This window comes from Procambarus clarkii, chromosome 40 (assembly GCF_040958095.1).
Source record: "Procambarus clarkii isolate CNS0578487 chromosome 40, FALCON_Pclarkii_2.0, whole genome shotgun sequence".
Lineage (NCBI taxonomy): Eukaryota > Metazoa > Arthropoda > Malacostraca > Decapoda > Cambaridae > Procambarus > Procambarus clarkii.
In genome coordinates, this window is record NC_091189.1 from 21,852,737 (window position 1) to 21,866,657 (window position 13,921).

General features: G+C 43.6%; 1 protein-coding gene across 14 annotated transcripts in view; it reads right to left on the bottom strand.

The window, feature by feature from the left end:
- The window catches only part of LOC123757971 (serine/threonine-protein kinase 11-interacting protein), a 230,940-nt gene that overhangs the window by 116,626 nt on the left and 100,393 nt on the right, over nucleotides 1-13,921 (bottom strand). For 12 of the 14 annotated variants that reach the window (XM_045741990.2, XM_069338840.1, XM_069338839.1 and 9 more), the window contains one exon: nucleotides 3,375-3,530. The exons of the other annotated variants lie outside the window; for them this stretch is intronic. In XM_045741990.2, coding sequence (XP_045597946.2) covers nucleotides 3,375-3,530 — 156 coding nt within the window. The remainder of the gene's footprint in view (nucleotides 1-3,374; nucleotides 3,531-13,921) is intronic. 14 annotated transcript variants of the gene reach the window in all.

Genomic DNA, 13,921 nt, shown 5'->3' on the forward strand with positions numbered 1-13,921 from the left:
ATTACTCCCAGCTCGTACGCCACCGTAAGAGCAGTACTGAACCCAAGGCACAGCACAACGCAAGAGAGAATCAGGAGCTGGAGCCACACGACCATACCACAATCACATTAGCCGAGAACTCAGAGGGTGGATCGCAGGCGTGGTGGGTCTGGGGCTCCCCCTTCCCAATCCAGGGGAGGGGGGAACTGTAGACACATGTGGCGCAGCTCGTGTGACATCATGCTCATTTGCTCGTTTTCATTTGGGGAGTTCTGTCCACTTGTCTATTTTAGTCATTTTAACCAGAATAGAGGTTTGTTTTGAGGCCCTCACCTTTCTAGGTGCCTGGCCCAGTCGATGGCAGACATAGAATGCTCCAAATCCCACGTGCATTTCTATAGGCCACTGCTCCTCGTGCCTCTCTGAGGGGACCAGGTTCTGGCTCGTGGTCCACGGTAGGCCTAGAACTCCATTCACACTCACTGATGCCAAAGTCTAATGATATAATTATCAGCCTGGATAGCTCCAGGTGGAGCCGAAGGGGCTCTCCCAGAAACAAATGAGAGTATTTAGGAAAAATAGTAGCAGGAACATATTTTGAGCAAGCATAGACTAAACAGATAGAGCAGGAAGTGGTCACCCCCTTTCACTTCCTCGTGTCTCTGAAGAACTCTACACTTAACATGCACTTTGACAAGGTTTCACATGGACTATGATACACAAAATATATTTCCCACAAAAAATACCACAGCTTTAACAAATATAATCCAATATTTAAATTCATTCTAAGAAAAATTACACTGATCTTGAGCACCCTGTGCAAGTGAAGGGTTATTAATCTACACAATTATTACAGAATCATGAACCACAATATCACCACATTTCTAAATACTGTGTATGTAAAGCTTCAATTTAATATGTACTATTTAATGTACATTGAGCCCCAATTATCATCAGATCTGATAAGTCTGAGAATAAGTAGCTTGTTTTGTAAATGCTCTTTAAACCTGTAATGTTTGGAATATGAGCAAGTGCAGCTTAATGGTAACAAGAATACTGTACACACTTAATATTATAAAATTTTATAGTGAAAGTATAGTATTGACAGTATGCACAAATCAGCATGTAACATGTGCTATAATCAAAGACAATGAACTTATCAACTTTTTAAACAAAGATAGTATGTTAATGAGCTTTCAGAATACAGTACAACCTCGATTCAACACACCCCAATTCAACATATCTCTGGCTAGCTCGCACACTTTTCAGGCTGGATTTACTCACCCAGTTCGACAAACAATGGTTTGCCAAAGAGGGGAATGTTCGGATTTGCTTAAGATGTCAAGACAGAGTTCACAGACTGGTGGAAAACTTTCCCATTCCATCACAGGTTACAATTAATAATTCTTTCATATGACAAGTTGGATCACACAAGTGGACCACAAGTGGTCCACAAGTTTACGATGTTGGGACAAAGTTCACAGAGTGGTGGAAAACTGTCTCATTCTATCACAGATTACGATTAATAATTCCTTCATAAGACAAGTTGGATCACACAATTAGACCACACAACAAGTGAACCATATGAACCAAACAACAGATAGGGTGGTCCACACAAGTGAATGACTAAGTTTCAATAATTTTTCATTCACTGATTTGTGGCACACGTATCTTTGCAAATTAATTTAAAGGCTGAAGCGTCAATAGCTAGCTAATGTGTTAAAATCTTCGTATATACATTTTTTGTGATGAAACAAGATGAGTGAGAGTGGACAGGTAAGGAAATACTGTCCAGTAAACCTCACTATACAGTGAGGTTTCATTCACTTTCGTCTGTGTCGTCATAGTTCAGTGACCCATGACTTTGAACGTTTCAGATTAATAAATCATTTCTAAAACTGATGTTTTAATAACTCTTTATTATCCTAATTAAACTAAACTAAATAAAACCAAAAATATATTGTAATACAATAGATATCTGCTATTTGAGAAATTATTCATGTTATTGGCAGCACAACTCCAGCGCGAGACAGTGTGCACACAACACCATGCGTGTTTTGCTCAATTTCGTCGCCACAGTTCTGTGACCTACGGCTTCAAAATAATAATATTAATTAATCAGTTCTAAAATAATAAGAGCTATAAAAAGTACTTATCATAATAATGTTGCTAAACTAAATATATAACCCAAAAATATATAATTTGATGTACAGTAAATCCAATATGTGAGAGAAATTTATGTTACTGAATCTGGCTTAAACGCCAGCCTACTGTAGGGTGTATAGACCTAGTCTGCATTCGTACAGTAGGCATCCAGTACCCTTAGCTTTGTCCACGATTGACGTCTTAACTGACGTCAATTATTCTTCTGCCGGTGGAAGAATAATCGTGGAAATTTACTATTTTTTGACTACAGCTGTATTGTTATACAACAAAATATCTCAGGAGCTTACTAATAAAGCCTTATTAATGCCAAAAATGAAGCAATATTTTGCAAGAACTAGTAGCAGAAAATCAACCAGCACGAGCACAGCCGTACCCGGCACGAGCACAGCCGTACCCGGCACTAGCACAGCCGTACCCGGCACGAGCACAGCCGTACCCGGCACGAGCACAGCCGTACCCGGCACGAGCACAGCCGTACCCGGCACGAGCACAGCCGTACCCGGCACGAGCACAGCCGTACCCGGCACGAGCACAGCCGTACCCCAGCACGGGCACAGCGGTACCCAGCACCGGTACACCAGCAGCCAGCACCAGCTCAAAAGCAGCTGAGGCAAACACAGCAGCAGCGAGCACCAGCAAAGCTGATGCAAACATCTAAGAACATGGTGTGTGTGGAGTGTACAGTTAGAATAAATGTTAAATTTATGTACATAGTGTTAGTGTTAAGGTTGCAGTACAGAAATTTTAGTGTAAAATAGTTTTCATAAACTGTATTGTAGTACTCAACATACAGCAGAACTACTTATCAATACAGATCTAATGGCATAATACAGTAGAGTACGTATGTATTGTACAGCATTCACAACTCCAATTGTGAGAATTGTGAGAATTCAAGATGGACATAACTCCAACAATAAGGTAAATAACTGTAACAGGGTATTTTTTAGTAGAGTAGTAATATATAGGTACAGTATATAATATGATAATGCATTTTTACTGTATTGTTTACAAGAAAAAAAAAAGACACTGGCCCAAATGCCTCTTGAAGGTCACCTCTTGCAACAAATCCAATGCTCCAACACACCGGGATTGGTCCCATATAGTGCGTTGAATTGAGGTTGTACTGTACTTTTATTCTGAACGTATTTTCAAATTTTGCAAACTAGAGAGATCTAATTTGTAAATGTGAAAATCTTCTTAATAACAAATAAATGCAGCTATCTACTAACCATGAATAATATGCTGATCATTAAGAACTTCAATGCTAGACACAGATGGATTTGATATCACCTCGACATCGGATTCCCGTCGAACACACGACGATGCCTCACTGCACACGCTCACACTCTCACTAGACTCCCCCAAACATGAACCCGAATCTGTTCCTGGTAAGGTGACAACTTGTGACTTGAAAAAATAAAGTATTCTTCACCTTAACAAAAACAAGCAAAACATTTTATATGAAAAAAGAAGACATACAAGACAAGGATTGAAGGACCAAAACATTAACCCATAGAAACAGACATGTACTATATACACATTATGTATGCACAAAAAACTAGCGTTGAATGTAATGAAACGCCATTTTCTGGGCGAGTCCAGGAGGCTCCCCGGAGCTTACTAGGCAGATATGCTAATGTCAGACTTTGGCATCAGTCATGTGTATGGAGTTCTTATGGGCCTACCGGGGACCACGACCCAGAACTTGGCCCTCTCTAACCCTTAACATGCTAGGGGTATAATATCCTTTGTTTCCCAAAGGCGCATGTTATTTCGAAAATTTTTCTTGCTAATCTGTTAATTTGTGTTCACTGATCATGGGAAAAATAATAAAAAAAATCGTAAGTGGCATATATTGCCCGCTATAGGGCGGGGAAGTCTGGCAAAAAACAGGCACTGACTCAGCGTGCGTCCCAGGCGGTCTGTTGATCGCCAGCTGTCAGGCCGGAGTTGCCACTGGAGCGAGAATATTATTGGGATATCTACTCGCGTGTAGTGTTTGAAATGGCGGGGTTACTGGCCGTTAACAGTCCCCGCCGAAGTAGTTTTCCGACCAGGAACACTGAGCCCTACAGTTGTGGGCTTGGTGTCCGAACCTCTGGTGGTAAAAACAAAGCTCTCCTCAGTGTTCTCGCTGTCGCCTAGATCCTGATACTGGATTCGCTTGGTACGTCCTTCCTGGGCGGAAGAAACGCCGGTTCTGGAGGACGTCGAGTTGTTGGGTGTCTGTAGTCTGCTGTGTATCATTGAGGTAGGACAGCGTAGCGTTATTAGACGTTGTATGAAGCCGGTCTGCCAGTGTAGCCAGCTGGGCTAATGGGGTGTCGTCAGCCATACTGAATAGGGCCGGTTGAATGTGTTTTGGACAGAGTTGTATCCAGAGTGATCTTACAATCTCGCTGGGGGCTGGGCCTGTTGCAGTATGCATCACATACTGAATATGCCACAGAAGCTGGGCTGGTGTTTTGTCTGCTAATCTTTTGTCAGTGAGGAGTTGATCCCTTTGTTGAATTCGGCGTTCCCTCGCTGCCTGTAGAAGAGTGGTCTTCAATGCGGTGTACGTCCTGGTGTCTGGTGATGGTGCAGTGATGATAGCGGAGGCAGTGTGCATCGCCAACGATGGAAGTGTTGGCAGGGTACAGGAATATTGGGCTTTCTCAGTCGTAATTTCGTGGTGGTCGAAAATAGCCTCCATCTGCATGAACCAAAATTCGGGTTCCTCTGCATTGTATGCTGGAAACCTGGTAGTTAAATCCATGACGAAGATCTAGTTTGTAACTAAGTTTTCTTTTTCACTCACTGGGTCACCAATGCAACGGTTCTATTGTTACGTAAAGTATGGTGACAATAAACACCAACACTAAGATAATATATATATTTGGTCGAATATACAGAAGTACGCAGGTGGTACTTTGGTGTGAGTTGAGCGCACTGAGCGTCGGTACAATATCTCGCAAGTGTCTGCTCTAGACCACAATTAAAAGTAGACTAGTTAATATTTGCTATTCTGCTGCTTATATGCTCGGGCAACACCTCACCTCATTCATCTCCAAAGGTTGACAGGAATATTAACACTTTCGCGCTTTATATTAGAGATAACTCGTCACTGGTTTTTCTTACAATTCCGCATAACTGCCTACTTTTCTCGTCAATCAAAAAAATATTTCTATAAATTCCATTTTTTAACCGAAATGGATGGGGATACTTTTGTTTTGTAGAGAATTTATTTGCGAATTTTTTGGTACCAGAATGAATATTATATCACATAAACTTCTATGAGTAAAAAAAAAATACACAAAGTATGTTTGGGGGTGTGGCGAGCGTGTGGCAGTGGGTTCCCTTTAGCCGTTGATATATCCAACACGTGGGAAATATTTGTATGTGTTATGTATATGTCTGTGTAGGGAATTTTACTGCGATCACTGTCATACAAATTATAAAATGTTTCAACAAGTATAAACATGACAAACATCAAACGAACGAAAACAATGCGTTCGTTTCTGCCGCGAACGCATACTGAGCGACGTGGTTCTATATTTGGCGCTTCTCTTACACATGCTTTGTACCAATGTTATACAGTTCATCTTATAGAAAATTTTATTGCGAACACATTGGTATAAAAAAGAAATACGTACATAGAAAAGTAGGGTCAGGAAACGTATAAACTTTCCAAGCATGATTTCCCCCCTGTGTTTTCGCCAGTGCGCTCGCGGCTAACTACTCTCCACTTCACACACTCTTGCGGGTGGGTAATTACCTATATTAAACATTCATATGCATATGTCCGTGTAGAGAATTTTATTGCGATTCCAATGATACCAAAATTAGCGATGTAGGACAACTGTAGGCTTCGCAACCATTAAGAAAGTGGAAACATTTTGTTGCTGTTTGGCGCTCTCGGCGAGTGATCTGCATAGTTTTTTATTTGGTGTTGATACTCCTTATGCTTGGGGCGGCATTTTATAGGTATGCTCTTATAGGCAATTTCATTGCGAACACAGTGATACCAAATTTAAATACGTGCGCCTTCAATTATTGTCAGGACAGTCAAAAGAGTGTACACTTTTTCGGTCTTACCGCGTAGGCGCGCGAGGTGCCGAAAGCATCTGGGGTATTGTTTTTTTTTTGAGCGCCGAGAGCGCGAAAGTGTTAACAATGCATTTGGAGCGAGTATATTATTGGAATAATCTACTCGCTACACCACAAAGAGATAATTACCTAATTATTTCAATGTCTCTGATTTTTCAGTTTTTTTTTTGCTGTAATATTATTCAATAGTGTGTAGTTTGATATATTTATATAATAAAATGAGTGAATCATCGCTGTACTCAAAAATATGGTGTGCATATTGTTGATTCAATTATGTTCATCAGTGAACAAATACTTTGTCGGTTATTACACTATATACACAGGTTATATATAAGTATCTGCATGTTTTGTTCACCATAACGAACCACTAAGTTGCTATTATGAGTCAAAAAGTAACGAGGAGTGACCGCCGTGTACCAGCCAGCCACTCACGCCCTCCCTCAAGTCACCTGACTCCTTACCTTGAGGTTACCTTGAGGTGCTTCCGGGGCTTAGCGTCCCCGCGGCCCGGTCGTCGACCAGGCCTCCTGGTTGCCGAACTGATCAACCAGGCTGTTGGACGCGGCTGCTCGCAGCCTGACGTATGAGTCACAGCCTGGTTGATCAGGTATCCTTTGGAGGTGCTTATCCAGTTCTCTCTTGAACACTGTGAGGGGTCGGCCAGTTATGCCCCTTATGTGTAGCACCCACATTCTCCTCCCACAATGCTGTTTTTGCTTTTATTCACTATATACAGACGCTATATATATAAGTATCTACATTCGTGTTCACCATAACGAACCACTAAGTTGGTATGCTGAGTGGCAGTGGCAATGGCAACCCGCCACTGGCTGCCACTTCCTCCCTCCCTCCCTCACCTCACCTGACTTGCCACCATTCTCCACCCACCATACTGTTTTTGCTTTTATATACAGACGTTATATATAAGTATTTACATGTTTTGTTCACCATAACTGTACATCTAAGCTCGTATGGTGAGTAAAGGCACAAAGACGTAGGACCTCACACAGTTAGCTGATGGCTGCCGCCCTCAAGGCCAGACACACTAATATTTCTCCTCCAACACTACTGTTTGTGGTGTTATTACGCTATATACACACATTATATATAAATATCTACCTGTTTTATTCACCATACTTGTACAAGTAAACTGGTATGGTGCCCACAGACCATCGTGGTAACCAGTAAACAACACCGTCGTCTGCACGACGCCACCACCCTCACCAAAATGGCGGCTCCCAACCTACTACTCTTGCTGTTTATACTCTCTATACACACGTTATATATAAGTATCTACATTTGTGTTCACCATAGCGAACCACTAAGCTGGTATGGTGAGTGCAGTCAATAAAAGGTGGCCACACAGTCAGAAGACATCGCCACCACCCTCCCTCCCACAGCATTACTCCTCCCTCTATGGCGCACAGCGCTAAATATCACCACAATCCTGCTATTGTCAGAACCCTGGTCAGTTTTATCACAGTCAGGGCGATGCTGTGGTCACAAGCTGAACAGCATTGCTGTGAGCTCATGCTGCGTGCGTCAGGCTTGGTAGCTCACTCAATACTGAGGCCCCTAACACCCGGGAGTTTGGCCCACGATTTTTTTTTTAAATGACGTCTGTTTATAAGAGCCCTGATGAAGGTGTGGTGAACCCCGTGTATCCGCGGGCCATTTAAATCTTGCGTAGTACTCCAACACGTCATATGACGTGATGCGCACTTTTTCGGTACGTTACTCAACACGTCATATGACGTGTTGCGCAGTTTAAGGGCTAAAGAGGCAAGGGGAGCAATGGCCTATAGAAACCCCCGTGTAATTGGAAGCATTCTATGTCTGACATCGACCGGGTTAGGCCCCCAGCAAGGTAGGCATCCCAAAACAAACCCCTATTCTGGTGAAAATTGCAACCAAAAGGCGAACAAGTGGAAAGAACTCCCCAAACAAAAAATGAGCAAACTAGTATGACGTCATTCATTGTCGCGCCGCTGTCTACGCAGTCCCCCTCCTCCCCAGGAGGGGGAAGGGGCAGCCCCAGATCTACTGTGCCGGCGATCCACACCCCAGTTCTGAGGCTGGATGTTAAAAACACGCAAAAAATATGCTGACCGGAGGGAGGGAGGGATGCTGGGGAGCCTCCGGGACTCACCCAGAAAATGGCGTTTCATTACATTCAACGCTGGTTTTCTGTGGGGAGCCCCTACGGCTCCCCGGAGCTAACTACCCACAGAGAATAGAATAGGGACTTACCCGGGAGTCGGTTGCTGCTCATGTGTATAGAGTCCCGAAGCAGCCAATTGTCCCAAAGTTAAGACAACTGGCTGCATTCGCCGACCCAAAGCGATACAAGCCCGAACGGGCCCAGGAACATTTACAAGGTAACGAGCAGCCAGGACCTGTTCGACCGCCAAAATCCCCACACCTGAATCTGGTATGGTATGCCAGATTACAAGTCGTGAAATTGTTCACGACTTTTGTTAGGCCAAAGCTAGAATATGCAGCGGTTGTGTGGTGCCCATATCTTAACACTTTCGCCCGGTAACGACGCAGCATTGTGTCGTTTTCGGCGGCAAATTGGCGGCAGCTTTGGGAGGGGCGCACAGCGGTTTTGGATATTATATGCATATTATATGCATATACTCTTGTAGGGAATTTCATTGCGAATACTTTGATACCAAAATGAAAGACCTAGGACCAGAATTGAGGTAACAAAGTTGAAAACAGTATACCCATTTTATTAGCGCTCACTGGGATTATGCTCCGTCACTTTTTCTGTTTGCTGTGGGTGGTACGCCTGGCTTTTGGACTTTACATTTGCATATACTCCTGTAGGGAATTCTATTGCGAACACAATGTTACCAAAATGAAAGACCTAGGACGAGAATTGAGATGTCCAAAGTGAAGAAAGTGTACACATTTTATTGCTCTTATGCACTCCCGGGTAACGCACTCACTTTCTCTGTTTATTGTGGATGGTACGCCCGGCTTTTGGACTTTATATGTCTTTAGTCGTGTAGAGAATTCTATTGCCAACACAATGATACCAAATTGAAAAACCTAGGACGAAAAATGAGATGACAAAGTAGAAACGAGTATACACTTTTGCAGTATTACCTCGTTCTCTAATGTAATGAGAGGCGCCTTGGGATGGTGCAGTGCTCTCTTTCCGGGCCACATTCATCACGTCAGCGGGTGGAGCGTGCTGCAGTTTTTTACTTCATATGCATATGCTCTTGTTGGAAATTCTATTGCGAACACAATGATACCAAGATGAAAGCCCTAGGACGGGAATTGAGGTGACAAACGTGAAAGGAGTGTATACATTTTATCGCTCTTATGCGCTCCCGGATAACACGCACTCACTTTCTCTGTTTGTTGTGGATGGTACGCCAGGCTTTTGGAGTTTATATGTCTTTAGTCATGTAGAGAATTCTATTGCAAACACAATGATACCAAACTGAAAAATCCTGGACAAGAATTGAGGTGACAAAGTTGAAGAGAGTATACACTTTTCAGAATTACCATGCGCTCCCGTGAAACACTGGGACCCACTCCACCTAGTTGAGGGCTGGCGGGCTGGGGCCCACTGGGCCTAGTTGAGGGCTGGCGGGTTGGGGCCGCCAAAGTGTTAAGAAGCACATCAACAAACTGGAAAAGGTGCAAAGACATGCTACTAAGTGGCTCCCAGAACTGAAGGGCAAGAGCTACAAGGAGAGGTTAGCGGCATTAAATATGCCAAAACCAGAAGACAGAAGAAAAAGAGGTGATATGATCACTACATACAAAATAGTAACAGGAATTGATAAAATCGATAGGGAAGATTTCCCGAGACCTGAAACTTTAAGAACAAGAGGTCATAGATTTAAATTAGCTAAATACAGATGCCGAAGAAATATAAGAAAATTCACTTTTGCAAACAGAGTGGTAGACGGTTGAAACTTCTCCAGGCCACTACAGCTAAACCACAAGCGCTAGAGACTTTTTATTTGGATTTTTGTGCTTCCTGAAGGCTAATTAACAATGTCATAAGAAAAAATAATTTTTTCAGAACAATTTTTTTCTTGAGCGCCCTGGGGATGTTTGCAATTTAACAGTTAGCGGTTTAAGGGTTAACCCTTTTGTGGCTCCGGGCTATTTAGCATTTGTCACCCACAGGTGCATACCAAAAAAAAAAAAAAAAAAAAAACTTTTTTCTTCCTAACCTGTTGAGTCATGTTCCCTGACCACGAGAAAAAAAAATTCAATTGTACTTACCGACGACATAATTGAGCCAACAATATGGGCGATGACATCACACCCTGCATGATCGCTCATGCACGGTGTGATGAATTGCTTCAGAATTGCTTTTAAATATATGGATGGCAATATACTTAAGAAATTGCTCACGACTTTTGTTAGGCCAAAGCTAGAATGTGCAGCGGTTGTGTGGTACCCATATCTTGGGAAGCACATGGAGGTACGCTGCAAGAGCCACCCGCACCACATCAGGTTGGATGCGATAGGCCAAAAACCTCCGGAAGACGGAATCGACGCACCCGGGGGAACACTGAACCGAACCCAGGCAGGGGCCAACACCAAATCCAACTCGTACGCAGAGGGGGAGGGGGAGGGGAAAGAAAACCCTACATCTTGTAATAACAAGCCCCGCTCAGAGGGAAGAAAAACTCAGACGGGGTCCAGCGGGGCCCAAGGCCCCCCAAGTCAGCCCCTCCCCAGCCTCGAGGTCATTCACAGCAGGACCCGGGGCCGAGTCCTCTCCCCAAGCCCCGACCCCACAAGACAAGGACTGAGCAGCCGTAGAAGCTGGAAAAAAGGGGGCCCACTGGTCAGACCCAGAAGCTTTGGCCGGGAGACAAGACTCAAATGCCTCCGCCGCCCCCCTGGAAGAGGCATTTCCCAAAGCTGCCCGTTACTTGATCTCGAGATCAACTCCGAAACCCTCAGACGTTTCGGGGCCGGAAGCAGGAAGGGGGGGTACCAGAATGAACAACAGGAGGGGTGAAAGGACAAGGAGGTGCGGACAGAACCAGGATCGAAGCTACCCCCACCCCAAAGTCCAGGTCTCGAAAAGCAAAGCGGGGCAGCCCCGGGGCATCCGGGTGAGCAACCAACTGAGCGCGTTGCAACAGATGAAACCTAGCTTGCAAAGCACGCGCCGCCTGTACTCTTAATAGAATCATCAGAGGATTGGGTAAATTGAGTCACAAGCAAGCAGCAACACTCGCAGGACTCACGGTCGAACGTATCCATCCACCCACCAGTCAGCCATCATTGACGCAATGCGTGCATTTGGAGCCGACATGGTGCACAGATTTTTCTTGATTGTGCAGATATATAAAACAAATGCACAGAATGAACATTCCAGCCTCATGACAATTCAAAATAATAGGAATAATAGGCCGTGAATCTGTGAAGTCACAGTGGACAAACTGAACCATCTGCCACCAACCACCACAGGCTGGCGCGATGCATGGCATCGTGCTAGCCCTTCCTACCTAAGTTCGGGTAGCATGACTTCCCAACCCCAATCGGGAAACTGGAAGTTTCGGATAACTAAAGTTCGGAAACGAAGTGGTGCTCTGTATATGTATGTACAAAAGAATGGGGGTGGTAGAGGAAGAAAATATTAGTGTTCAGTGAGAATCCATAAGGTCTTCTCTCAATACTCCTTATTTTCTTCTCTGAGGCTATGGGTCCCCACATTTGCACCAGAAGTGGTACCCTCAACTTTTATGCATACATATATTTTAAATTGTGTGTTTGGGAGGAGGGAAAGTGTAGCATGCATGCTTACCTAATAATAGCATACATGCTTGCTTAGTTGAACCAAGGGTCTAGTTCTATATGCTTCGACTACCAGTTTTGTTGTACCTAGTATGTTTTATTAACTTTCCTGATGTTCTGGCTCGTTGTATATGGCTCTAAAATTGATTATAGAGATGGCTTCAACAGCTTTTTCTTAATCACTCATACAGAGTACTATACAAGTATTTCATTAATTTTTTTCTGGTGGTGGCCAGCTGTAACCAGAGAGGTGTTTGACCTAACTGCTGGGTGGATCATTTGCTGCTTCATTTCATTTTTTTGTAAACTTTGCAGTTGTCCATTTTGCTTCACTTCCTTTGTGTTTTTCTTCGGTGAGGGTTATCTTAAGAGTCCCCTGCTCCCTGTACCTCTGTGAGGGGGCCAGGGTTTTGGCCCTTGGTCACTGGTAGGCTTTTAATGACTCCTAGGGCTGATGTGACTTGTGTATGTAAAGCTACCTCCCTTCACGGAACCACTTTTCACCCTCTCCAGAAACTAATAATAAAGTATAATGTTTAGAGCCTTGAATTAAAATTCATACAAGATCACAGAGAACTCTATGAGAACTTGGTGAAATAAATATAAAAGAAAAGCCTGAATTTCATAGCGTCCCTCAAAGAAATCAATCGACGGATTACTACAAGGCAATATTGAATTTTGAAGTTTGAATAAACAAGCAATACATGGTTCAGAAATGCAGCCATTAGGCTTTAATTTCTTAAGTTTGTTGAAAAAAAAAAAAGCATTGAATGTAATGAAATGCCATTTTCAGAGTCCCAAAGGCTCCCCAGAGCTATCCAGGGCTGAATGGATATGTATAACTTTCTGGCATCAGTCAATGTGCACAGAGTTCTTGCCTACCGGGGACCATGAGCCAGAACCTGGCCCCCCCTCAAGAGAAGCACGAGGAGCAATGGCCTATAGAAACCCCCGTGTGGTTGGGGGCGTTCAATATCTGCCATCGACAGGATCTGGCACCCAGAAAGGAAGGCACCCCAAAACAAACTCCTATTCTGGTGAAATTATTACCGAAAGCCGAACAAGTGGACAGAACTCCCCAAACAAAAATTAGCAAACGAATGTGACATGTCGCCGCGCTGCAATCTGTGCAATCCCTGTCTCTCCTGGGACGGGAAAGGGGGAGGAGCCCCAGACCCCCATGCCGGCGATCCACCCTTCAGTTTTTAGGCTGGGTGTCAAGTCAAAACACGCGAAAACACCGCCGACTGGAGGGAGGGATGCTTGGGAGTCTCCAGGACTCACCCAGAAAATGGCGTTTCATTACATTAACCCTTAAATGGCGCATAGCTATATATCATTTGACACCCACAGGCGCATACCAAAAAAAAAAAAAAAAAAAAAAAATTATTTTTTCTTCCTAACCTGTTAATTTGTGTTCACTGATCACGGGAAAAATAATAAAAAAATCGTAAGTGGCATATATTGCCCACTATAGGGCGGGGAAGTCTGGCAAAAATCAGGCGCTGACTGAGCGTGCGTCACAGGCGGTCTGTTGATCGCCAGCTGTCAGGCCAGTTTCCACAAAGAGATAATTACCTAATTATTTCAATGTCTCTGATTGATTTTTCGTAGTTTTTTTGCTGTAATATTATTCAATAGTGTGTAGTGTGATATATTTATATAATAAAATGAGTGAATCATCGCTGTACTCAAAAATATGGTGTGCATATTGTTGATTCAATTATGTTCATCAAACAGTGAACAAATACTGTGTCGGTTATTACACTATATACACAAGTTATATATAAGTATCTGCATGTTTTGTTCACCATGACAAACCACTAAGTTGGTATGCTGAGTGGCAGTGGCAGGCAGTGACTGGCTGCCACTCCCTCCCTCACCTCACCTGACTTGCCACCAT